Raw genomic sequence first — 25,673 nt, 5'->3', positions numbered from 1 at the left:
AGATACAACTATTGTAAATCTGGAATCTGAGGGAGCAAAAAAATCGAAACATTGAGAAAATCTCCTTTAAAGTTGTTCATTTATGTTGGCGATTGTGCTGCATTCACTCACAGAAATACATGTTTTATATATTTACAGTAGGAAATTTACAAAATATCTTCATGGAACATGATCTTTACTGAATATCCTAATGATTTTTGGCATAAAAGAAAAATGGATCATTTTGACCCATACAATGTATTGTTGGTTGTTGCCACAGATAAACCCGTGCGACTCGTGACTGGTGACATGATTCAGGGTCACATTTCGTTAGCCTCATAGCTAGGGCTGCACGATTAATCGAAAAAAAAAATCACGATCTCGATTCAAACATAAATGCGATCTCATTTCTTAATGATGGCGATTCACTTCCGTGTATTTCCCTGCATTCAGATCATGCTGTATTCACGCGTTATTGGTCACACTCACACAATAACAAAATATCGGGTGATTCAAGTAGCTGCAGCTTGTTTAAGGTAACTTAATGGCGAAAACCATTTTAGAACAGCAGCGAAAATGTAAAAGTAGGCTATATAACCTTTAATATATCCTTTTATTGAAACGGGTGCTTTGCGCAGAGACAATTTTATGTCCTAATGTGTCGTATTTTTGATAATCCGCGCAGATTTCAGTTGAAGATTATGTTTAAAGTTGTTAACAAATCATGAATGAAGGAGAAAGAAAGGAGCAGAATGTGCTTTATATTGAAAATAAATATTAAAAGCGCGAGTCTGACAGGATGCTGTGCACGCGCTCCGAGCGCAACACGGACAAGCATAGCAGTCTTTGTCTTCGGTTGCGCGTCTAAACGGCCAAATAAACACAGAAATATTTCAAAATGCCAAGTCGAGTATTCCCGTAAACACAGTAAGTACTATGTACATTCTGTGCCAATTGGAGCAAAAAGCACAGGTTCTATTTAGGTATTTTTATTTATTATATGTTAATGTTCTCTTATGTTCAACAACATAAAGCTTTAAAATTATTCACTTTAAGGGGTCTAAAATAAAGAAAAGAGACACATTTTGTTACTCCTGCACTTTATTATACTGAATGTCCTTTTTTTTTTTTGTTGTTTTTTTTTTTTTTTTGTACTTGAGTGCAATAAATTTTGGTTGAAAAAAAATGAGAATCGTGATCTCAATTCCCATGGAGAAAAATCGTGATTTCACATTTTAGCAAGAATCGTGCAGCCCTACTCATAGCATAATTGCCTACGTCCTATTTAAAAAAAAAAATGACTTAGGCAATTATGCTATGAGGCTAACGATATCAGAATGATTTCTGAAGGATCATGTGACACTGAAGACTGGAGTAATGATGCTGAAAATTCAGCTTTGATCACAGGATATAAATTACATTTTACAATATATTCACATAGAAAACAGCTGTTTTAAATTGTAATAATATTTCACAATATTACAGTTTTTTTTGTATTTTTAATCAAATAAATGCAGCCTTGGTGAGCAGAGGAGACTTCTTTTAAAAACATTAAAAATCTTACCGATCCTAAACTTTTGCCTGGTAGTGTATAATAATAACCCTGACCCGGGCGGTATTGAACACACATTCCTAGATACTTTATGAAATGCCATGTAACCGTTGAGAACCGTTGTGTGTGTTTCTCTCAGGTGATCATGTGCGGCACCGGATGGAGGTGGAGGTGAAGCGGATGGGCTTCGACATGCAGAACGCCTGGAGAGTGTCTGACATCAACAGCAACTACAAGTAAGATTGAAGTGTGATTATGATGGATGGATGGCAACAGTTATGACCAAAATACTATAAACTGTAAATATGTTTCAGTAGTTCTGCGTTATGTGGATATATTACCTAGGGGTGTAACGCTACCCTCATGTCACGATTCGATACATATCACGATACTGAACTCACGATACGATATTATTGCGAGACATATGATAAAAGGTTAACAGAAAATTAACTGTTGATTGAAATGCTAAATTTGATATTATATTGTGTGTATAAATGAATAGTCTTGGACTTGGTGCTGAAACCCAAAGCACAGGACAATAGAGACACCAGAATAACAATATTCATGATTCTGAAGCTGAAAACAGAATTAATTTTAGACGAATATGCTTGATCTCTGTCACTGACTAGATACATTTAATATTATGTAGGCCACTTTTTACACAAATATTCCCCCATTGCATTATTATACATTATATTCAACATTATATATAGTAGTTTAATGCAGTACTGACACTAAAACTTATTCTCACACATTAAATTTTTATTTTGGGTGAACTATACACGATACATATTGTTGCATTTTTGTATTGCGATATATTGTGACATGATATATTGTTACACCCCTAATATTTACATAAACGAGATGGCAAAATCTCTTTATATCATCACCACAATATATCATCATACCGCCCAGTCCTAGTAACAGTCCTATATTTAGCTTTTTCCCTTGTTCGTCTTTCTATAGTGTGTAATGTTGCTGTTTGAGCATGAAAAAGCTCTGAGTTCTTCTCTGTATCAGTGTCAGTGTTTCTGAACTCCTGAAACGCCTCCATTGTAGTCTTGAGTTTCTCCCGGGAACGAACATGTCACAATATTCCTCATTTAAATAATTAATGCGCAGAATAAAGGGGCGGGGCCTGGTTGAGTTAGTTAGTAGTGTGTTAAACTGGTGGTTATGGAAAAGGGCGGGACATTTCCCAAACGCACTCGAAGCGCTCGACCAATCACAACACACTGCTCCAGCTGACCAATCAGAGCACAGTGTGCTTTCAGGAGGAGGGGCTTCATAGAGACAGGAACTAAACAGAGCGTTACTGACAGACTGGGAAGAGAGGAGATTAAACAGTGGAGAATATGAGGAAATAATCAACATTTAAGAAGGAAAACCTGTTCTAGTAGAGCCTGAAAACATAATCAACACTTTGAAAATGTACATAATACGTCCTCTTTAAATTGTCCTTTATAAGTGAAACCGGTTGAACAGATTTCAGATTTTTCATAAAATAACCAGATAGTGTTTTTCTGTGTGAGAAGTGCCGTAGAGATGGATAATTAAAGCGAGCCTGAACATGCTGCGCCACATGAGTCACGTCAGACACACTCGTGTGTGTGTGTGTGTAAGGTCGGTCATTGAGGACGTCAGGAAATAATTGGACTGAGTTTTGTCGTTTGAGGGTGAGACACACAGCGTGAATGAGACCGAGATGAAGTGAGTGTTTGTGTGTGATTGATCTGAACAGCAGAATAAGAGAAAATGACTTTAATCCTCATGATATATTTGATGTTCAAACACTTTCATGTACGGTAGTTTAATGCACTTCATGGTCAAAAGGTATTAAGTTTGTTGGTGTTTGTTGAATGAATATAAACTGATAGGACAGAAATCAGAATTGTCTCAAAACACTGTGCATTTGCTCTTGCTGCTGTCAATTATGATGTTAATATTAATTAGAGAAAATCACTCACTTGAACAATTTCAATCATAAGCAATGTTTAGTTAAACACTTTAAAGCTACATGACATTGTTTTAAATTAACTTGGTAATACATAAATACACGTCATGTCAATTTTATTTGCATAGCTCTTTTCACAATACACAATGTTTTAAAACAGCTTTACAAAGAAATCATGATGTTTAATATCTGAGCCTGTAAACATGGTAAAATATGGAGAATTACTAGTATGTGATACCAATACAAAACAATGAAATGTTATTGTATTGTTTGTTTATTTATTTATTTACGTGTCTAAATAATATAAAGCGTGTTTTATTGAAATCCTCCTTTAAATTATATTAGGCAATGGTTTTATTCAGAAATGTCATTAATGGACATTTTCAAAAATATGTTTGTTTTTTTAATCAGATGTCGCACTGAAATAGCAAATACATTTGCTGCTGTCGCTAATATAATATCATCATTTTTACTGTATTTGTTGTAAGAAATATGTTAAATTATTGTATATAATTGTCTTTATTTCTTGACATTTTATTGTTGTTATGGTTATAATTAGGGATTCAACGAAAATTTTGGCCGGCGAACGTTATCGGCCGAAAATGGCATTTTCGATATCGGCCGAAAACATTAAATTGATGCCCCGCCCCTTAAATATTAAATTGATATTTAATATTATTTTAATATAGGCCTATTTTCTGTCCAAATCTTGTTACTTTAAACAAAGGTGTGGTTATTTTATTGCCTTATTTTTTATTTTTTTAATTCAGATTCAGTAAAATAATTGAATTTAATTAAGTCTAATAATAATACAATTAAAAAAAATTCATTTCTTATTTTATATTAGTTTTTTGTACAAGTCATTTTCATTTTTCGTCCAAGTGCATCCAGAATTTTCTGTTTCGGCATTCCTAGTTCTGATCATTTCTACTACTCTGTTTGTCATGATAATAGCTTTTGCTGCTGATTTGGTGTGTATTATAAAATTATAATAAATAATGAGTTTTTTCTGTGTAATTGAAATTGTTTCTGACTGTTGATTGTGTTCATGTCTGTCAGTTTCAGTGTCAAACTCTCGTCGTTCTGTCTTGCAGGTTGTGTTCGAGTTATCCTCAGAAACTGCTGGTGCCCGTCTGGATCACAGATAAAGAGCTGGAGAGCGTGGCCTCCTTCAGGTCCTGGAAGAGGATTCCTGTGGTGGTTTACAGGTGAGAGAAGCAGCTCGTACATGTCCAGTCCTATCGCAGTCAGTTCAGCCTTATATCCAGCCCTTTTTCTGCTGTCAAATTAAAGCAGTAGTTCACTTTAAAATGAAAACTACCCCATGATTTACTCACCCTCGACCCATCCTAGCAGGGTTCCCACGGGTCCTTGAAAGTTTGTGAATCTGAAAAAAAAAAATGCCCTGGAAAGTTTTGGAAAATAAACACACATAGATACATAGATATCATGTCGTTCATGCATGCACGATACTACTACGATGGTCCCTTAACGTTTGTTGTTGAACACAACAAATGTGTCCCCTTATTAAGTCCTTGAATTTGAGGGTATTGGACCTGGAAAGTTCTTGAATTTGAAGTTAACCAAGGTGTGGGAACCCTGTCCTAGGTGCATATGACTTTCTTCTTTCAGACGAATACAATCAGAGTTATATTATTAAACACCCTGACGTTTCCAAGCTTTATAATGGCAGTGGATTGCAACCAACATATTGAATAAAAGTGCGTTTATCCATCATAAACGAACTCCACACGGCTCCGGGGTGTTAATAAAGGCCTTCTGAAGCGATGCGTTTGTGTTAGAAAAATATTCATAATTTAGTTTCAGCAGTAACAGCAGTTTCTGATTTCTGTCAGGACCACTATCGTCAAATACGATTGACAGTTAGCATAGAGTTAGGATTGGTGGTGTGGTTTTGTTCTGGGCGAGAACTCCCTGCGCATCCATGCAGTCTAGCAGCAATAATCCCCCTTGGGGTAAACAGAACAGAACCAACATGAATGTATTGCAGATATCATTAATTCAAGATTTTAAAGTACAACATAATTCGAGAATTTATTCTGATTCAAGGGGAATCAGAAAGCCAAATCCTGACTGGGCGAGAGGAGGAACTGGGGAGGGAGGAGGGTAATTCGCTCCTGAGAAACGTGATATCAGTTGATAATACTGAAGGAGCTTATATATGTATTGATAGGCGTCATATTCCTATAGGTAGACGTGGATCAGCTGAGAATCAGTGACTACGTTTACATGCAGCCAATAACCCGTTCAAAACCGGAATATTAGCAATAACCCGGTCGCGCACGGCCATGTAAACACCGGCAAAAACCCGAATATGCTCATATCCCGGTTTTTAAAAAGTCATGTAAACGCGTATCGGCATATCCCCATCAAAGGGAACATTGATTTGTGTTCTGCGCATGTTCTATTCGCAAGGAATCTTGGTCTTTTGAGTAGAGACGGCGCATACAAAACCCCGCGTGCAGTATACCGGAAGTAAACAAGAAGTAGAGGTAAACATGGCGAGACGCAGCACAGCACCACACTTTTGGAGCGAGGAGGAAAGCGCAAACAAAGGCGATCGCTATCTGCCCCGAACTATTCATTATCCGCGTGCTGCTGCTGTTGTTGTTGTCTTTGGATACAGGAAGAAGAATCGGAAATGACGCTGTTGTGAGATTGTCTTTTGTCCATGTTAAGTTACCGTAGTTTGGGTATGCTAACCACTAGAGGGCACTGTATGACTATTATTGATGGAGTCCAACGGATGGCTTATGCTACTCTGTGTTGTAGTAAAATAATAAAAACGCTCTTGAATAAAGACAACGAGCCGTGTCTTATCTGATATCATGACAGACGCATATTGCATCTTAAGGTTGTCCGTACGTCCAGACGCTAACCGTGCGTCGCCGTTTACATCGGGATATTGCCAATTGATTACAAATTCCATGTATACAGGAGTAACTCTCTCTACTCACGCATGTAAACGGGTTATTCCGAATGTTTCAGAAACCCAAATAGTGACCTTAACCCGACCATAACCCGAATATTGACAGCTTGTAAACGTAGTCACTGATGCAAGCTTGATATTTACACCACGCCATGGCGCACTACGCTACTTCTGACGTCACAAGTTGCGGTTTAGGCGTAAGTGGAATCCGTATGTTTGTTTGGCCGGAAGCTAGAATTTTACTTTGTAACGTGTTAAATACGATTTTTTTTTCTTACACAAACTCATCGCTTTGCTTTAGAAGGCCTTTATTAGCCGTGTGGAGTTCGTTTATGATGGATAGATGCACTTTTTTGAGCTTCAATCTGATGGTTGTAATCCACTGCCATTATAAAGCTTGCAAGAGCCAGGATGTTTTTTTTAATATATCTCCCATTGTATTCGTCTGAAAGAAGAAAGTCATGTACACCTAGGATGACTTCAGGGAGAGTAAATCATGGGTTAATTGTAATTTTTGGGTGAACTATCCCTTTAAGAATGCGCCCCTGCCGGGTGACTGATGTCCTCTGATTGGCTCTGTCCGCCAGGCACCAGCGTAACGGGGCGGTCATCGCTCGCTGCAGTCAGCCGGAGATCAGCTGGTGGGGTTGGAGGAACACTGAGGACGAGTATCTGGTGACGTCTATAGCGAAGGCCTGTCAGCTGGACGCCGGGCCACAGATCTGCAGGAACAGGGGAGACGGACCCGACTCGTGCGACAGTGACTTCGGTGAGACGCTGACAACACACTGAACATTTATTTAAAGGGGTCATCGGATGCTAAATCACTTTTATATGGTGTTTGCATATAAATGTGTCTTTGCCGTGTGTGGACACAATCACCATACAATGAAAACAAGTAATAAAAACTCAGTGAGTGTTTTAGCGCAATTTTCTCACGTCATGGGATCACAGCACTAAGAGATAGTAAATCTTTTCCTGGATTTTTTTTGTGCGTTCCCGAGATTAGACCTTCCTTAACATAATGCCGAAAACCCGAAGTCTCTAGGTGGTCTGGTTGAGGAGTAGATAGAAGTGCAAGATTTGTGCGCACAGACAGAACAGAAATCATGAGTTAAAGGGACACCAGGCAACTCTTGAGTGTTTTTTCTCTACGAGCTCCCCCTAGTGTCTGGTAGTAAATGCTTTCATTCACTCTGTCGTAAAAACGAACTGTTGTCCCTCCCCCCTCGCCACGAGCAACCCAGCTGATCAGAGGAACCGGCTATTTCAAAACCAGTTATGTCTACCGAGGCAAGTAAAGCAAGATTTTTTTTATTTTATTGTGTTGTCATGCATACTAACGTTAGTATTTTTACCGGGAACGAACGATATGAACGAGGCGAACTACTGCTTTCGTGTTTGTTTGTTTTTGGGAGAATGGGCATGAGCATAATATATATATATATATATATATATATATATATATATATATATATATATATATATATATATATATATATATATATATATATATATATATATATATCGGAGGTTAATATTTGTCTAAAGTTATATTAGCAAGGTTCATCTAGTAGAATGACGGTTACCTTTGCCTGTCTAAGAAAACATCAGAACGTTTTTTCTAGCTCGATCATGATATGTGCAACATGTTATGCCTATTATCAGACGCGTTGACTTAGTGACATACAATAAAAGTGTAAGTTACACAAATAAAACCGACAGAGGAACGGCCACACAACTACAGAAATCAAACGTGTTTGCTAATGACAATGCCTAACATCAAAGTTATAGTATCTAGCGTACTAGTAAGCCCCTAACAGACAGCGATCATAATAAAAAAAACTTTACAGACAATAGCAAACATCCTGAGGTCACAATTACTTGAAATTTAAATATTAAACACAGTTTATTCCAAAGATACTTACAAGTGCAACAGCAATAAGGCCAGGTCAGCATCCGTTTTGCAGGCTTCTGTTTCTCTCAGTTCTTACCATTCTGAAAAAGCCGGTCCGATATTTAACTTTACTCGAGTCTGACTTATTGCTCGGTCAGTCTCCCGTTTCCTCTTTCGTTGGTCCTCCGACAAAGATTTCCTAGCTTTCTGCTTCTTTTTACAGGCTCAGCCTCAGCCATAACTCAATCTATCATTGCCCTTCGCTTATAGCTAGCCGGTGCTTGAATGGGGGCGTGTACGTGTGCAGTGCCGTCAAGCAATTCGTTACATCGCGAGACCTGATATCACGCGATACTTCCTGGAACACGACCCGCGTCCCAAAGTTGCAAGTGAGTTTTTTCCGCTCTCGGGCACCAGGGGGGTGCGAAACCACCACCATTCAACCCGAAATAAGTAATTTAACCATTCCACTGACTCCGAAGCTGTTCAGTTAAGGTTAAAAAGTTACCTAGAGCCCCTTTAACAATCGCAATTTTGTCCGGTGGAAAATTGCGCTAAAAATCCTCAAAAAGCCTAAACACTCAATCAAGCCGTTTGGATTTTCTGAGCAATATGATGTCGTAATTGCAGTTGAGCAGTTGCTCATTATCATTTAAAGAGACATGCACCGAAACGGGTCGTTGTGAACAGAGCTGTTTTTGAGGTGGTAAAAAGGGTGTTGTTTTACACAACCATTGAAGAATTTTAACCAAAATATGTTACAAACTTTACATGAAGACCCTAAAGAATCATACCAACTTGTGGAAAATGAGCATGAAAAAATTTGAGGATGAAAAAATCCTTTATCGAACGTTTCAGACACCGACAAAAAAAGAGATAATTAAAATGTTTTTTGAATCGCAATCCGATCCTTTAAAGGGCACCTATTATGCAAAATTCACTTTTACATGGTGTTTGAACATAAATGTGTGTTGGCAGTGTGTGAGCAAAACCACCCTAGAATGATAAAAGTCCACCCAGTGTTTTTTTTACAATCTCAATAAATCATAAGCACTGTCTCAGAATCAGCTGTCCTCAGATTCGGCGCAATGTGACGTAGAATTGAGCAGGCCCCTCCCACGACTGTTGAGTGACACTTCAGTTTGAGCCTAGACCTGCCCTGAGGGAGCTGGACACAGTCCGCCATTGTTCGACGCTTGAGCCGCTGTAGACAAGAGTGTCTCCTAAGCGATTGAGGTGTGTTGTTGATGGATGTAAGAATGAACATAGCAGTCTTCATTTACTCCCGTTGTTACTCAAGGATGGATCTGTATTGTTTGTGATCAAGCTCACACTCTCCGGAGCAACAGGCCTAACGTGACGGGACACGGAAGAAATGAAAGTGCGAGCGCGCTCTTTATCACAGCTCTTCGAGTCATTTTACGGATATAAGGTTTACCAGTTTATTTAGCACCCACTGAAAAGGTGTGTATATTTGTTTACTGTTAGTTGTAACGAGTGTTTTGTGTACTTCGCTGTGTATGTTGTTGATAATGAAAGGGAGAGAGAGAGAGAGAGAGAGTTTATGGATAAGACTTTAATGCGCACTTCTTATACTATGTTTATTCAGCTCTTACAGAGATTCTCTGGAGTAAAACTAACGCTCATCTTTTGTGTGATGTACAGTAAACTTCACTGAACTCGTCAGTATATTTTGGTCATCATTCGGACGGGTTTTGCTACAGCAGGCTTGTATTAGTGGATAAAAGGAGATGACAAATAAGTTATAACCATAATTAAACTAAACTATACCTGTTCTATGTCCATACATACAGCATATATTCTCTGGCTCTGTGGGCATTATTGTCCGACTCCGAGTCGAAATGAACACCGCAACTGAGAGTTTCTGTTCTGATATTATCAGATGAGATTGTCCTGACTCTGAGCGCGAGCTCGTGAGGCTCCACCCCCTGTGCCGTGCAGCAGCAGTTAATTTGCATTTAAAGGGCACACACTAAAACAGCGCGTTTTTCTGAGCCCCAAAAAATTACAATTTAAACATGCTGTAAAAAATGATCTATTGGGTATTTTGAGCTAAAACTTCACATACATACTCTGGGGACATCAGAGACTTATTTTACATCTTGTGAAAAGAGTCATAATAGGTGCCCTTTAATGATTTTTATTATTAATTAGAGAGTTTACAGACTTTAAATAACTAATTAATTTGTGCATTATTACTTGTGTAATTATAATTATATATTAAGAAAATAATGAAAATAAAAGTATATTGAAAGTTATGGTAACTCTTTACAATAAGTAACATTTAGTTAATGTGAAACAACAATGAAAAATACTTTTACAGCATGTATTAATCTTAGTTAATGTTACTCTCAACATTTACTAATACATTTTAAGATCAAACATTCAGATTTCTGTTTATTGTATGTAATTGGTTGGGGTTTTATTAATTGGGGTATTAATATTGCAGAATTTTAATTGTGGCGAGTGAGTCTGGGAATTAGTTATTCCGTGCATTAGAAATGCATAAAGCCTGTAAGTACAAACATGAATCAGTGAACGGTTTAACAAAGCATCTCTCTTATATTCCTCCACTTTATCCAAAAGTTTCCAATCCCGGTTTTTTCAAATAATCGTCTTTTAGACCATTGAATCCTTCCTCTGTCAGATAATTACTGTATATGTTTTGGGGGGGGGAATGTCATTAGTAATTAGTTTCTGTCTTAAAATGCGTTCTCACCCTCGTTCTTTCCCACAAATTTAGAGCGTAAACGCGTCTAGAGACAATTAAGTGTGTTGGACTGCAGATGAACGGCTCGCGCCAACCTGATTGCTAAGAATCATGGGTTTTGCCATGGGAAAACTGTTCAATTACGGACGTTTCCTCTCTGACACTGCCAATGTGTGCTGGGAATGAGGCGGGCCGAGGTGCCACGGACTCGACTGCAGAAGCGCCTGGAAATGAGTTTGCAGGCTGTTGTCTGAGAGGGAATTTGGCAGGAGGTTTTTTGCGTAGTTGAAGAGTAAACGCGCTCTAATTACGGTCGTGACCTCACCATCTAATGAGTCGAGAGCCGATGCCAACATCCTCACAATCAGACGCTTCGCGAACGGATGAAACGCTCTGCAGAAATGCGTTAGACAATGTCAGGTTGGTTATAATGCAGATGGTGCATTATTTTCTCCATTGTCTCACAACAGCAAGACCAGAGATTGTTTCTATTTCACAATTTCCCAAATGGCCACGGTGCAATTGAAGTGTCGTGATGATTCACTTTTCTTGGAGACTTTACTTATTGTAACTGAACTTAAAGGGGTGGTTGATTTATGATTTCACTTGTCTAACTTTAGTTAGTGTGTAATGTTGCTGTTTGAGCATAAACAACATCTGCAAAGTTACAACGCTCAAAGTTCAAAGCAAAGGGAGATATTTGCTTTTAAAGAAATCGCTTTTTAAGGACTACAACAAACGGCTGGTAGAGACTACACCACATTCCTCCCGGGTTAGTGACATCACCAACCCTAAAATTTACATAAACCCCGCCCCCTGAACACGAGTTATAGATTATCAAGACAGAATATGCTAATCAATGACTAGAAGATAACTACACATCAGCTTCATAAATTCATCAACTAACCATTCAGAAATGTCCTGTTTCTTCTACATGTTGTCACTTCTTCTTGAGTCTCTCCATCATTGTCTGACTCCGGTTTGAACATAAAAGGCTAAAAGTTTTTGAAATTTTCAGTGTGTGTGTGTGAGGTAAAAGGACACAAGCTGTTGAAGCTCCGCCCCCTGTGCCGGGAGCAGCAGCTCATTTGCAATTAAAGGGAAAGACACAAAAACTGTGCGTTTTTGCTCACCCTCAAAAAGTGACAATTTTAACATGCTATATAAAAATATCTGTGGGGTATTGTAACTTCACACACACACTCTGGGGACATCAGAGACTTATTTTACATCTTGTGAAAAGGGCATTACACCTCCCCTTTAAATCTGGCAATTTTACATTTCAACTAATTGTTTTGATTCCCTTGTCACCCCTGTATTAGAAGTGTAAAATCTTTGATTTGTAAGTGTGAATGAGTGTCCTGCTACATGGAGACGGGACACACATTTTGGGGTTGCTTTTTATTTTACAGTACTTGCATTTACATGTACTTACAGTAAACTTACCTAAGAAAGTACTGGGTAATATAAGGTAACAATATGGGTTAAGGTTAGGTTTGGGGGTAGGTTCGGGGTTTCTACCTAGTTATTTATTACGTGTGTGTGTGTGTGTGTGTGTGTGTGTGTGTGTGTGTGTGTGTGTGTGTGTGTGTGTGTGTGTGTGTGTGTGTGTGTGTGTAAAAGCGCTACCCATTTTGGACCATGTTTTTGTAAGGCTGGCAGTAGTGCATGACACCACGAAAATTTCAATAAGCAAATATAGGTTGACATTGACAACACTGCAGAATCAAGACACAACACAATGGAAACACAGCAAAATACCACGGAAATGCTCTCGTTCTTTAGTAATAGGTCTAGCTATTATTAGAGGTAATGGCCTAACGAAATGCAAATGTTGGACTTTTTTTCTTCTTTTTTTTTTTTAACTCTAGTACCAAACTTTTTTTATAACCCCCTTCAACTGCATTTATTGGTTTTGAAATTATTTAAATATTTTATTTATATAGAGATGTGAATTTAAAGCGTTAAAAAGATTGGTGCACTAAAAGCTGTTTAAAATGTTAATTTTGTTAGACCATTATTACCTATTGCACACATTTTAGCTTAAAAGCTTTGTTTACATGCCCGGGAATTGCCAATAATATGTGCAAAGTAAAAAAGCATTGGTATGGTAAAAATGGTAACAAATGTGGATTTCTTTAGTCCATTGCAACTAGTATGAAGCCTGCATGTTAACTTTAACACACGCTCTATGGTGGCTGAGTAACGGCACAGTGAAATGGGCTGATTGGCTGTATTGGCCCATATTCAAGAGTTCATAAAAATATTTTGTTACAGTAAAAACTGCAAAATTATGATTTTTGCTAGATCATCAGACCCTGTATTAAACCCCTTTGCTCATTCAACTGTAACAGGGCTAAATTAATCAAAGAGAAGTGCCGCATTATTAAAGAGGAGGTTCACGCATCAAGTAGAAGATGAATAAGTATTTTAATGCAGCTTCATCACAAGTCGGTTATATTGCAAGGGTCTCGGGTTCTGACTTTCTGAAGTTCTGATCCATAGCCATTAACCAAGGCACTTACATTACGCAAACAAACAACTCATTCACCTCTGCTCTAACTTATTTAATAATCTATTTCTGTTATACTGAAGCTGGCATTATGAAGTATGAATATTGTTTGCTCTAGGACAAATTGCTTGTGATTTTCCACAACCACAAGTCGCTTTGGATAAAAGCTTCTGCTTAATGTAATGCACAGGCTTTATGTAGCGTGCATTTGCTGCATTACTCTTTGAAAACCATTTATATTCCATTTGATCTATTTATTTATTGTATTGTGCACAGAGGGGAGGTTTGGATGAACAAGTTACTTATCTTCAGTGTAAAATGTAATTAATTCAGTTGTTAATTAATTGTATGGTGGATCAGTTCCAATAATCATTTATCCTGAGTCGCACTGCTCTATGCGATCACTCTTTGTAATTGGATGTTCCACTGAATGCAGTGTTTTTGCTGAGTCGAGACTCATCTCTGGACTCTTCCGGTCGAGTTTTGGCTGGCCTCTGTAAAGTGTCTCTCATCTTAATGCTTCTAAGTGAATTGGCTGTCATGTGCAGGAAGAATCAGTGCTGTCGTGATGCCAGAAGTTTCTCAGCATTGATTTTTCCAGCGGGACAGACTGAAGAATTATATCTGCACTTGTGTCGCATTAAAATGAGTCTTATGGGCCGGCTTACTCTTATTCGCCTGCTGTGTTCACCTCTCTGCCATACTAAAACATATTTCTGCAAGGTGTTGTAGAAATGTCATGACTCAGAACAGTGGAGTATAATCATAATTGTGTCCTATCATAATCATAATCATAAAAGCTGCACCAAATGAGTGGTTCACTTCACTTTCATTAACATGTGTTTAGACAGTTTCTGTTTCACACACTGTTTTTGATTAGTATAATATTTGCATTTTTTACCAGTTCTAACAATTGTGTCCGTGTTGTCTTATGTCAAATACTTTCACAATTATAGACTGTTACCATCAACAAAAGCTGTCTTTATATACGGCAAAGGCTGACGTGCATGTTTTATTTACTGTTTAATGCTGCTCATATTGGCATACATGTTACACAACAGTTGCATGATGTAAATAGCCTACATAAAGTATATAAGTTATAAAATAAAAAAACAGGAACTCATTAAAAGGCTAGGGCTGCAATATTATGACAAAAAAAAAAAATCATTATTGTCGATTATTGCGCTTGATGTTGTAATATTGACATTTTGGTAACACTTTGGTAAACATTAGTTAACATGAACTAAAAATGAACAGTTTGGCAACTAACATTAACAGATTATCAAGATTAATGAATACAGTAACAAATGTATTGCTTGTCGTTAGTTAATGTTAATAACACATTAACTAATGGGACCTTATTGTAAAGTGATACATATTTTTTTTGTCCCTTTATCTTCGGTTTGGGGGGTATTTTTGTTCATTTTGATGCCATTTTTTGCCCCTAACCCTGTTAATATCTGCCCCCTGTAAGCGGTTCATCCAGTGTAGTGTGTAGTTGGCAGTGTGTCAGTATTTCTTTCTAATCTCATCCACTCTGTCTTGTCCTCAGACTCGTCTCTGACGGGATGTCCCGTTCCTGACGCCAGCGCCGCAGCCCAGAAGTTGCTGATTCTCGATGCCCGTTCATACACCGCCGCCGTGGCGAACCGTGCCAAAGGAGGAGGCTGCGAGTGTGAAGGTCAGTCAAAATGCTAGCGAAGGGCATTTTTCAAAAATATTGTATTCGAATATTCGGGCTCATAAAAATCAATATTTGTTTATTTAAAGGATTAGTTCACTTTCAAAATTTTGCGGATAATTTACTCACCCCGATGTCATCCAAGATGTCCATGTCTTTCTTTCTTCAGTCGAAAAGAAATTAAGGTTTTATATATATTTTTTTAGAAAATGACTGATCGTTTCGCGAGATAAGACCCTTATTTCTCGACTGGGATCGTGTCGAGACTTTGAAGCTGCATTGAGACGGACATTTGAACCTTCTTTGAACATTGATATAGTTGGTTGCCATTGAAGTCCATTCTGTGTAGAAAAATCCTGGAAGGTTTTCCTCAAAAACCTCAATTTCTTTTCGACTGAAGAAAGAAAGACATGGATATCTTGGATGACATCGGGATGAGTAAATTATCAGCAAATTTTTTTGAAAGTGAACTAATCCTTTAAATGACGTTTAACGAAAACGTTTTTTTTTTTTTTTACGTTTTTGTCACCATTTCTGAACAATCTTATAATTAGGCAATATACACAACAACAAGCTTACTATATATTAAAGTTTTCTTTTAGTTGAAAACATTAAACAGTAGGCCTATGTGTAAACAAAAAATATAAAAAACAAAAGCATTTAAGCTCAAGCAGCAGAACATACACTCGAGTCAGCATATGATTATCGTTTTATATTGTTTCACGTTTATGTTGAGAAAAACAATAATATCCCGCCGCCAGCAATTTATGCTGGAGTGAGAAAACAGACGAGGCAGAGACAACATTATGTGATCAAATACAAACAACTTGTTAACACGCTCCACAGCGCCACCCAGTGAATTTAATTATAACTTATCATGGATTCACTGCATTTACGGCCAGGAAAGCAACATAGTAAAATTCGAATATTCTTCTATTATTCTTCTAATATTCTCGAATATTTTTCGAATAATAATTACAGATCGAAAATTGTAATATCCGTGCACACCCCTAGTCAGGACGCATCAACTCATGATAGTCTCTTGACATTGGTGGACATCACTAGCTGTTTCTATCCACCTATTTTTAATGTGCATTTTAGGATATCGCATAAGAAGTGCTGGATGAATTCTAAAAATTTGCATGAAAAACGTTTGCGCTCAATTTAAGCGGATAACATTTTTTATTCGATAAGAAGACATGCACATAAACAACGATGGAAACACATTTACTGAATAAATCCCTCGATGTGCAACAAAAAACTCGGGTGACTTTGCCTCAACGGTGGATGTGATTGGATAACTGGACTAACCAGCGGACCAATCACATTGCAGCATCTCAGATGTTGGTTTGGTGTTTCTGAAGTCAAAGTCTGTCATCAGAATGATTGGGTTTAATTCCCTCCAGAAGCATCTCACACGAGTGTGTTCCCGAACACCAGCATCCGAACGCAAGAGAACATGACAGCGTTTAGTGTGTTTCGTCTGACGGTCTGAGACGCACTCATTTATGATGGAGGAAAAAAAGGATCACAGTTTCTTCCCAGATTGCAATAATTTCCTTATTATTATATATATATATATATTAATATATATATATATATATATATATATATATATATATATATATATATTGCACAAATTTCCCATGAAGTGATGTTTTGTTCTCTTGAATACATGGGATGAAAACGCTGCTTTATTCTCAAATGTTTTATGCAATATTGCAGTTGTGCGCATCAGTTGAACTCACACCTTTGGATGGAAACACAGCTGTTGTTTGTTTGTTGACTGAAGTCTGTTTTCTCTCTTGTGTTTTTAGAGTACTATCCCAACTGTGAGGTGATGTTTATGGGCATGGCCAACATCCACTCCATCAGAAACAGCTTTCAGTCACTTCGAGCGGTTTGCAGTCAGATCCCAGATCCCGGCAAGTAAGTGACATTAATATACTCTCCCGCTCAAAAGTTTGAGGTTGGTAAGATTTTTTTAATGTTTTTGACAGAGGTTTCTTCTGCTCACCAAGGTGGCATTTATATGATCAAAAATACAGTAAAAATATGATATATTATTACAGTTTAAAACAGCTGTTTTCTATGTGAATATATAGTAAAGTGTAATTTATTCCTGTGATAAAGCTGAATTTTCAGCATCATTACTCCAGTCTTCAGTGTCACATGATCCTTCAGAAATCACTCTAATATGATGATTTGCTGATTTTGATCAATTTAATGCAAAGTCTTAATTTAAAAAAAATTACTGACCACAAACTTTTGTATGTATATTAAATTTAAATAATATATATTCTATTTATATATTTATATTTAAATATATAGAGAAAAAACATTAGCTGAGAAAATAAAAATAAAAGCCTCTAAATGAAGATAATTCAAAGACATTGTGTTATCGTGGCTGATAAGTAAAGAATCGAATGCATAGCAGTTTTCATTAACACTTTACTTAAGAACTTTTTGTACAATGCATTATAAATGTATTCACGATGTACTTTCTAACAATTATTTATGAAAAGGTATGCATTAAAGTTAAAATGCATCGAGTTCAATTAATGCATGATTGAAAATCTGGAATCTGAGGGTGCAAAATAAATCGAAACATTGAGAAAATCTCCTTTAAAGTTGTTCATTTATGTTGGCGATTGTGCTGCATTCACTCACAAAAATACATGTTTTATATATTTACGGTAGGAAATTTACTAAATATCTTCATTGATCATGATCTTTACTTAATATCCTAATGATTTTTGGCATAAAAGAAAAATCTATAATTTTGACCCATACAATGTATTGTTGGCTATTGCCACAGATATACCCGTGCGACTCGAGACTGGTGACGTGATCCAGGGTCACACATCGCATTTTTCTTCAACATCGTGCAACCGTAGTTTCTGCTTGTGTAACCCGAGTCTCGGTTCGCTCTGTCCAGCTGGCTCTCGGCTCTGGAAAGCACCCGTTGGCTCCAGCATCTGTCCGTCATGCTGAAAGCTGCGACTCTGGTGTGCTCTGCGGTGGAGCGCGAGGGACGTCCGGTGCTCGTCCACTGTTCAGACGGATGGGATCGGACGCCGCAGATCGTGGCCCTTGCAAAGATCCTTCTGGATCCCTTCTACAGAACCATAGAGGTACATGTGAAGAAGTGCTGCTCCTGTCCTTTAAAACAGGGGTTTTGGGACTGCAAGAGAGTGACGTAGAAAAGTCTTTTTTGATCTGAAATTTGATTAAAATGTCACCTGTAACCTTTATTTATATAGCGCTTTTTACAATACAGAGTGTTTCAAAGCAGCTTTACAGTGATAACAGGAAAATAATACAACAAAGTTGAGTGTCAAAGTCCAGCTTAACCCATTTGTGCCCACATTTTTCTGAATGGTTTCATGCATAGTCGTGTTAATAGTGTCCTATGTGAACATGTTGTGCATTTATTTTCTCCAGTTTTTAGTTTTTTTTTCTTTTCTTAAAATCCCTTATTTGGTTGTTTGCTTGCATTTCTTTGAGACATAAAACATGGATAACATCTAAAAATTACTTATTAATGGAAAATGGCAACTATAGTTTCCGATGGGCTTATTAAGTGAGTTCAGTGATGGTTCATTTTTGTTGAAAAAAAGTTGTTAATTTAGTTAATTTATCTATACAGTCGCAAAATAAATGTGAATAAGGTATTAAGATAAAAAATAAACATTTTGATTAATATAAATAAATAAATTGTATTACATTTATAAATAAATAAATGCATTTACAGTGCATTAATATAGTAAGTAGAAAAAAAAGTGTATAATCAGTTAATTTTGTTCTTATCCGATAGTGTCAGTGCAGTTAAGTCGATAATATTACATTTGCTACATCTTCTAGATCTCCAGTCATCTTTCGTATCGTGTCCGCAGGGTTTTCAGGTGCTGGTGGAGACCGAGTGGTTGGATTACGGCCACAAGTTTGCGGACCGCTGTGGTCATCAGGAGAACAGTGATGACGTGAGCGAACAGTGTCCGGTGTTCCTGCAGTGGCTGGACTGTGTTCATCAGCTCCTGAAGCAGTTCCCCTGCCTGTTCGAGTTCAACGAGGCCTTTCTGGTACCAAACCTTTGCTTTATCTACAGTAGGGCTGGGCATTGACTCAGATTTCATGTATATATACTGTATATTTGGTCAACAACTGAAAAATAGCATAAGTAATTAGCCAATCAACACATCAGTTGCCTCTTTTAAATGGCAAACCATACCTTAAGAAAGACCAAAACGTTGTTTTAATTAAGAAAATAAGCCTCAGAATTTGAGGCTTATCCCTTAAAACTCATCTTTGATCACCAAAATTACATATTTAAATGTTTTTTCCTTGAAAAAAATTTCTTCATGTCTTAAAATATCTTGAATGTAACTTGACACCCTTGCCTCATTTAGTATGCGTGGTTCTATGAATATGCAAATGAGCCCCGCCTCCACTCACTCACTCAGAGATCCTCTGGTTGACGATCACACGTTGATCTGATTGGTTACAAGGTAGTTTGTGACGTCAGAAACACCAGCGATTTCAAAGCGTGTTTTTGAGACTGTCTTTGATTCACTGCAGTTTTAAGGAGGAAATACTCAGCAATGGTGTCGACTTATGAATTTACACATGCTTTGTCTTAAAGCATATTAAAAACACCACATAGACATATAAACAACATTACAAGCTTAGGGAGTTTCTAGAAAATAAACAGCGTGATTCAGTGCAGCCAGACTACATGGTTCCCATCATAATCAATGAAGCAGTCTGTAGATTCTGAAGCCTGATTGGCTGGATCATGCAGGAAGGATAAATGATCAGTTTATCTGTAGGTCACATCCAGATGTTGTTCTGATTAACTCTGTTGTTGTTGTAGGTGAAGCTGGTTCAGCACACGTACTCCTGTCTGTACGGCACATTCCTGTGCAATAATGCAAAAGAGCGAGAGGCTCGTAACGTCTACAAACGCACATGCTCCGTCTGGTCTCTCCTTCGCACTGGAAACAAGAACTTCCAGAACTTCCTCTATATCCCCTGCCATGATATGGTCAGCACACCTACACACACACACACATAAAGTCATGTCACCTTCATTTGTACATAGGATTGTTTCAGTAATAAACAGGAAAATAACAGAATCAATGATGCAAACGTCATCAAATAAAGCAGCTCTAAAAAGACAATAGTGTCATTATTCAGTTCAGTGTTGATTCAGTTCAGTTCAATAACTGTGTAAGTTCATCAATTATGAAACGAGGTCAGCTATAATCAGCTGTAAGCAGTCAATGTTGCAAAATTTGTTAATTATGATACTTAGGCCCTGTGTCCACCAAAGCATTTTTGCTTTTTAGCATTTTTGCATTTCAGCATCTTTGGCTTGTGTATTTTTCCAATTGTTTTTAATGGGAACGCCACGTTTTTAAAATGCCTGGAGCATTTGGCGTTTTTTTACCGGTCGCCGAGAGTTGAAGAATGTTCAACTTTGGGTAAAACGCAGCGCTCATCACTGTCACTTAATTTAAAACAAGAGCCAGAGCAAATAATTTACATTGTATCGACATTTTTATATAGAAACAACACTATCTGTGAAATGAGATACTAGTAACAAATCAGCAATAAAGCAGCTCTGCAGAAAAGTGTAAAGCAGTGTTATTTTAGTTTAATTTAAAATATTTTGAATTGGCTTTTATTTTTATATTTTTAGTTTTAATGTAAATTTTAGATTAAATTTTACTCATTTCATTGTGCTTTTGTCATTTAATTTAGTTTTTGTTGTTTTTAAATATTGCTATTTAGGTTGATTAGATTGTCAATTTTACTTTTTATTTATTTCCAGTTAATAATTGTAATGCTTCAACTTAAACGTATTTCAGTCAGGCAGCTTTTTTTCTAATAACAGAAATGTTTTTAATATTTTTAGTTAACGATTATAATTATAAGCTTACAACTAGACTCTCAAAAGGCTATTTTAGCTTTAGCAAATATATATAACATATTTTTAATATATATTTTTAAATATATACAGTCAAACCAAAATTTATTCAGACACCTTCAACATTTCTCACATTTTCACAGTTTATTCACTATAGTTTAGAAAATGGTAATAAAATATGAGCAGAACTCAGTTGATATTTGACTGGTTTTGTCCATCCTTCTGTTAGACCGTCTCACACATGAATTATGTTGAATATCTGTCAGCTGTTAAATTTAACTACACAATTAGATAATACCAGTTTAGCTCAACCAATCACCAAGCAATGCTTCATTTTGTTCAGTCTGTGTGTAAAAAGAGCATTAGCAATTAAAGAAAAAACACTTCAGCAAAACATGATCAGCTCAAAGTGTCCGAATCATTTTTGGTCCCAAATTTTTATAAATGTTACTGGTAGTCACTGTATGAAGACCTTTTGGGTATAATATGTCACAGTTTACTTTATTTTGTAATCCTCACTTACATAAATGAACTATAGTGTTCTGCACCCACTAGTAAAAAAATATATAAAAATATATCTGGTGTCTGAATAATTTTTGGTTTGACTGTATATTTTAAAGTATTTTAGAGCTAAACAATTTATATTTACTATAGAAATTTCTATAACTTTGTACGATTTGATTAATTTCTGTGCCTTTTCCAAACCTGGAAATTCTGCAGATATTTTAAGAGAACTGTAAAAGACATACAAATTTCCAATTTATTTTTGTAATGCCCAATAAATGTCTTGGATTTAACGCCACAGTCACCGTGAAGACGTTGGTGTGTGTGACGTCTGTGATTTCCTCTGTTGCAGGTTTTGCAGCCCGTATGTCACACGCGGGCTCTTCAGTTGTGGACGGCCGTTTATCTGCCGACGTCATCGCCGTGCACCGCAGCCGAAGACGCCATGGAGATCTACCTGAGCCCGTCGGCACAAGGAGAGGAGTTCACCTCGCGCTCGCTCGACAGGTGACCGCTCGCATGCAGCTCAGTTAACTGCAGATTACACTGCTTCACAATTACACTTGTCTGCATATTGCTTCGAGAAATCTGTATTTCGCCAAGTACCAAACAACTCTCCCGAAAGTAACATTGTGATGCAAAGGTTTCAGGTTTCAGCAGACTTTCTGCCAGTAAATTACAGATTGCAGGGCTGTCAAGTGTCAGTATTTTATTTTGATAAGGCATTAAATCATTTTTAAAAAGCATTAAATGTTGTATTTTTTACAAAGCATTAAGTTTGTTTTACTTTTTTTATTAAACAAAAGGCAAAGTATTGTTATAAAGCTTTATTATTATTTATATTAAAGTATAAACAAAAAACTTTTTTAATAAAATATTGTTTGCTTTACTTTCCTTGGTAACATTTTGAATTTTTTTTTTACAAAATCATTTTAAGTGTCAGTATTTTTGTTAAACAAAAACCTTAAACAAAAGTATTTTTTTATAAATCATTAAATATTGTTTATTTTTATAAAATATTTAGTTTGCTTTACTTGCCCTTGTGACAAAATATTTATGAGCTATTATTTTTATTAAACAAAAAGCAATGTTATAAAGCTTTATTATTATATATTATTAATGTATATTTTGTAATATATATTGTTATTAAGCTTATATTTATAAAAATATTAATGTATTAATTTTTTATACATTTAATATTTTATTTTTTATAAAGCAATGTTTGCTTTACTTGCCCTGACACATTTTTCTGTTTTGTTTTAACAAAATATTTAAGTGTCTGTATGTTTGAACAAAAAACAAATAATTTTTAATGAAGCATTATATAATTTGTATAAAATATTAAGCTTGCTTTACTTGCCTTATAAATATTTTGCTAAAAAAAACATTGAAAATGTCACTAAGAGACAGTATTTTTGTTAAACAAAAAGTATTTTATGAAGCATTAAATATTTTTTATCAAATATTTTTGTTTTATTTTTATAATACATTTAGTTTGCTTTACTTGCCTTTTTTTTTTGCAAAATATTTTCAAGTGTCAGTATTTTTAAGTCTTAAAAATAACACCTATTTTCCTTTTAAAATAATTGTTGTTAATCTAAAACTTGTTTGTTTATTGTATATTATGAAATATAAACCTTATTTATAAACAGTTATCAATGAGTCGCTATACTGAGATGCTTTGAGTTGTGTGTTCAGATTCTGCCCTCTTGTGGAAAACTGAAGCACATTGACATTGTGTGTTTTTCCATTCACTCAGGCTCCCCAAAACACGGTCGATGGACAACTTGGTGTCTGCTTGTGAGAACGGCGTGACGCTCACTCGCACCTCAAGTGACCCTAACCTGAACAAGCACTGCCAGGAGGGACGGCCAGCGCTGGAGTCCAATCAGCTGTTGGCGATCCAGGACACGTCGATCACTGGATTGGTCAGCGATGAGCAGGAGTTGGAGACGTGTGAGGAATTAGGTTCTTCGATCTCTTGCGAGCAACATGAGGATGATGTAAGGGTGGAGCCTTGTTTGACAACCCAGCCACTGCCGTCTTTGCCCCACCCCTTAGCATTAGATCAGGCCCCGCCTCTTCCTGTTTTAAATCAAGCCCCGCCTCCAATCCCAATCAGTCCCCTCCCACCTTTACCGCAGGAAGAGGAAGTCAGGACTGCAGAAATCACTTCCACACCCTCAAATTCACCTTCTCTTTGTAATGGCTTTGCACACGTAGAAAACACTAGCAGCTCTTTGAACTCCGAGCTTGAACACTTTTCTCCAATGGAGGCGTCCGTGGAGACGCTAACGGAGCAAAGCGCCATCGCTCCAGCTAGGATTGAATCGCACATCCCTGTTGAAGCAAAAAAGACTGAGGCGTTAAGAAATGGAGAACTTGTTTCTGTGAGAGAACGGCCACCCCCTGCCGACTACGCCAAAGCAGCGCGGCGTCTTATTTCCCAAAGCCAGTTGACTGATCTTTCCCTACTTGGCTCCCAATGGGACAGCGTCCAGGGCCTTGTCCAGTCGGCCTGCGGTGGTGCCATTCAACACGGGAGCTATCATGGCCGTCGATTGGCAAACAAGCTTCTTCGCACCCATGGCGTAAGTGCAAACGGTGGGCCGTGTTGTCGTCGGGACCCTTTGCGCACTCCTGGAAGTCCAATCCAGTCGGGTTGGTTTTCCGCCGTGAAGAACTCAAGCTACGCTGCGCTTTGTTCCTCAGCCGCCTCTTCGTTAGCAATGGGACCGTCCTTCCGGCAGCTTCTACCCTCCCATTCTTCACCCTCCTCAGGCGGATCTCTGGCTCCATCTCAGACGCCCGCGTACCTGGACGATGACGGTTTGCCGGTGGCGGTGGACGCGGTGCAGCAGCGGCTGCGACAGATCGAATCCAATTACAAACAGGAGGTGGAGGTGTTGAGGCGGCAGGTTCGACAGCTCCAGCTCAAACTAGAGAGCAAACAGTTCTGCACGCCGCCCTCCGAACCGGACGTCGACTATGAGGATGATATCGTAAGTCTATGTTCCCACATATGCACGTTTCCTATCAGACCGGTGTATGGACATGCAAACTGATTTCAATGAAAGTGAATTTATCATGTGGGTAAAACTCTTCAGTTTTATCAAATATAAGGGTATTAAAGGGGTGGTATAATGTCCTTTTCACAAGATGTAAAATAAGTCTCTGATGTCCCCAGAGTGTGTGTGTGAAGTTTTAGCTCAAAATACCCCACAGATATTTTTATATAGCATGTTAAAATTGTCACTTTTTGAGGGTGAGCAAAACAGCTTTAAATGCAAATGAGCTGCTGCTCCCGGCACAGGAGGCGGAGCTTCAAGAGTGGAGCTTGCATTGAGCATTGTAACTTTGCAGATGTTTATGCTCAAACAGCAACATTACACACTAACTAAAGTTAGAAAAGTGAAATCATAATCAACCACCCCTTTAAAGTCTTAAATATCTTAAATGGTATAACAGAAATCTTAAATATAATTTTAAGAGGTCTTAAATTTGGGAATGTAAAAACAGAAACAGCCTACTAATTTTTATATGATTTAATTAAATGTGTTTGAGTAAAAAATAATACAAATTTTATTAAAAAAAAAAAAAAAAACTAAACAGCTCTCTGAACTCCTAGGTCGACCACTTGAATATCACAGAGCGGATTGTGGACACAATATCGCCTGTTTTTGCTCTGTTTTGCCAACAAAAATAGCTTCAAACAAAGCCACAGCAGAACTGTTGTGCATCTCTGAGCAGTGTTTCATCACTGAATGAATCAGACCATTTAAATGAATCTGTTGAATGAATGATTTAATGAATCGACGATTAACAGTGACTTGCCGCCACCTACTGGTAGTTTTAGTTTTATATGTAAAGAATTTTTGGGGATTTATTGGCAATAAATCCAAATTGTTTAATATTTTTTGAGAGTCTGATTACAAAAACAAAAGTCTCACCATTAAAAGTCATGCCCCAAGCACACAATTATAG

General features: G+C 37.3%; 1 protein-coding gene across 6 annotated transcripts in view; it reads left to right on the top strand.

Moving 5' to 3' along the window:
- Window positions 1-25,673, top strand: part of mtmr4 (myotubularin related protein 4) — a 99,287-nt gene that overhangs the window by 67,978 nt on the left and 5,636 nt on the right. For all 6 annotated transcript variants that reach the window (XM_079871840.1, XM_079871839.1, XM_079871838.1 and 3 more), the window contains 10 exons: window positions 1,671-1,767; window positions 4,580-4,693; window positions 7,023-7,204; window positions 15,128-15,256; window positions 17,074-17,185; window positions 18,195-18,390; window positions 19,153-19,338; window positions 20,130-20,300; window positions 22,042-22,196; window positions 23,449-24,691. In XM_079871840.1, the coding sequence (XP_079727966.1) occupies window positions 1,671-1,767; window positions 4,580-4,693; window positions 7,023-7,204; window positions 15,128-15,256; window positions 17,074-17,185; window positions 18,195-18,390; window positions 19,153-19,338; window positions 20,130-20,300; window positions 22,042-22,196; window positions 23,449-24,691 (2,585 nt within the window). The remainder of the gene's footprint in view (window positions 1-1,670; window positions 1,768-4,579; window positions 4,694-7,022; window positions 7,205-15,127; window positions 15,257-17,073; window positions 17,186-18,194; window positions 18,391-19,152; window positions 19,339-20,129; window positions 20,301-22,041; window positions 22,197-23,448; window positions 24,692-25,673) is intronic.

The sequence above is a fragment of the Squalius cephalus genome (genome assembly GCF_949319135.1).
Source record: "Squalius cephalus genome assembly, chromosome: 5".
Taxonomy (NCBI): domain Eukaryota; kingdom Metazoa; phylum Chordata; class Actinopteri; order Cypriniformes; family Leuciscidae; genus Squalius; species Squalius cephalus.
The sequence above is the reverse complement of the archived record's forward strand: the minus strand, read 5'-3'. Positions and strand labels throughout refer to the sequence as shown.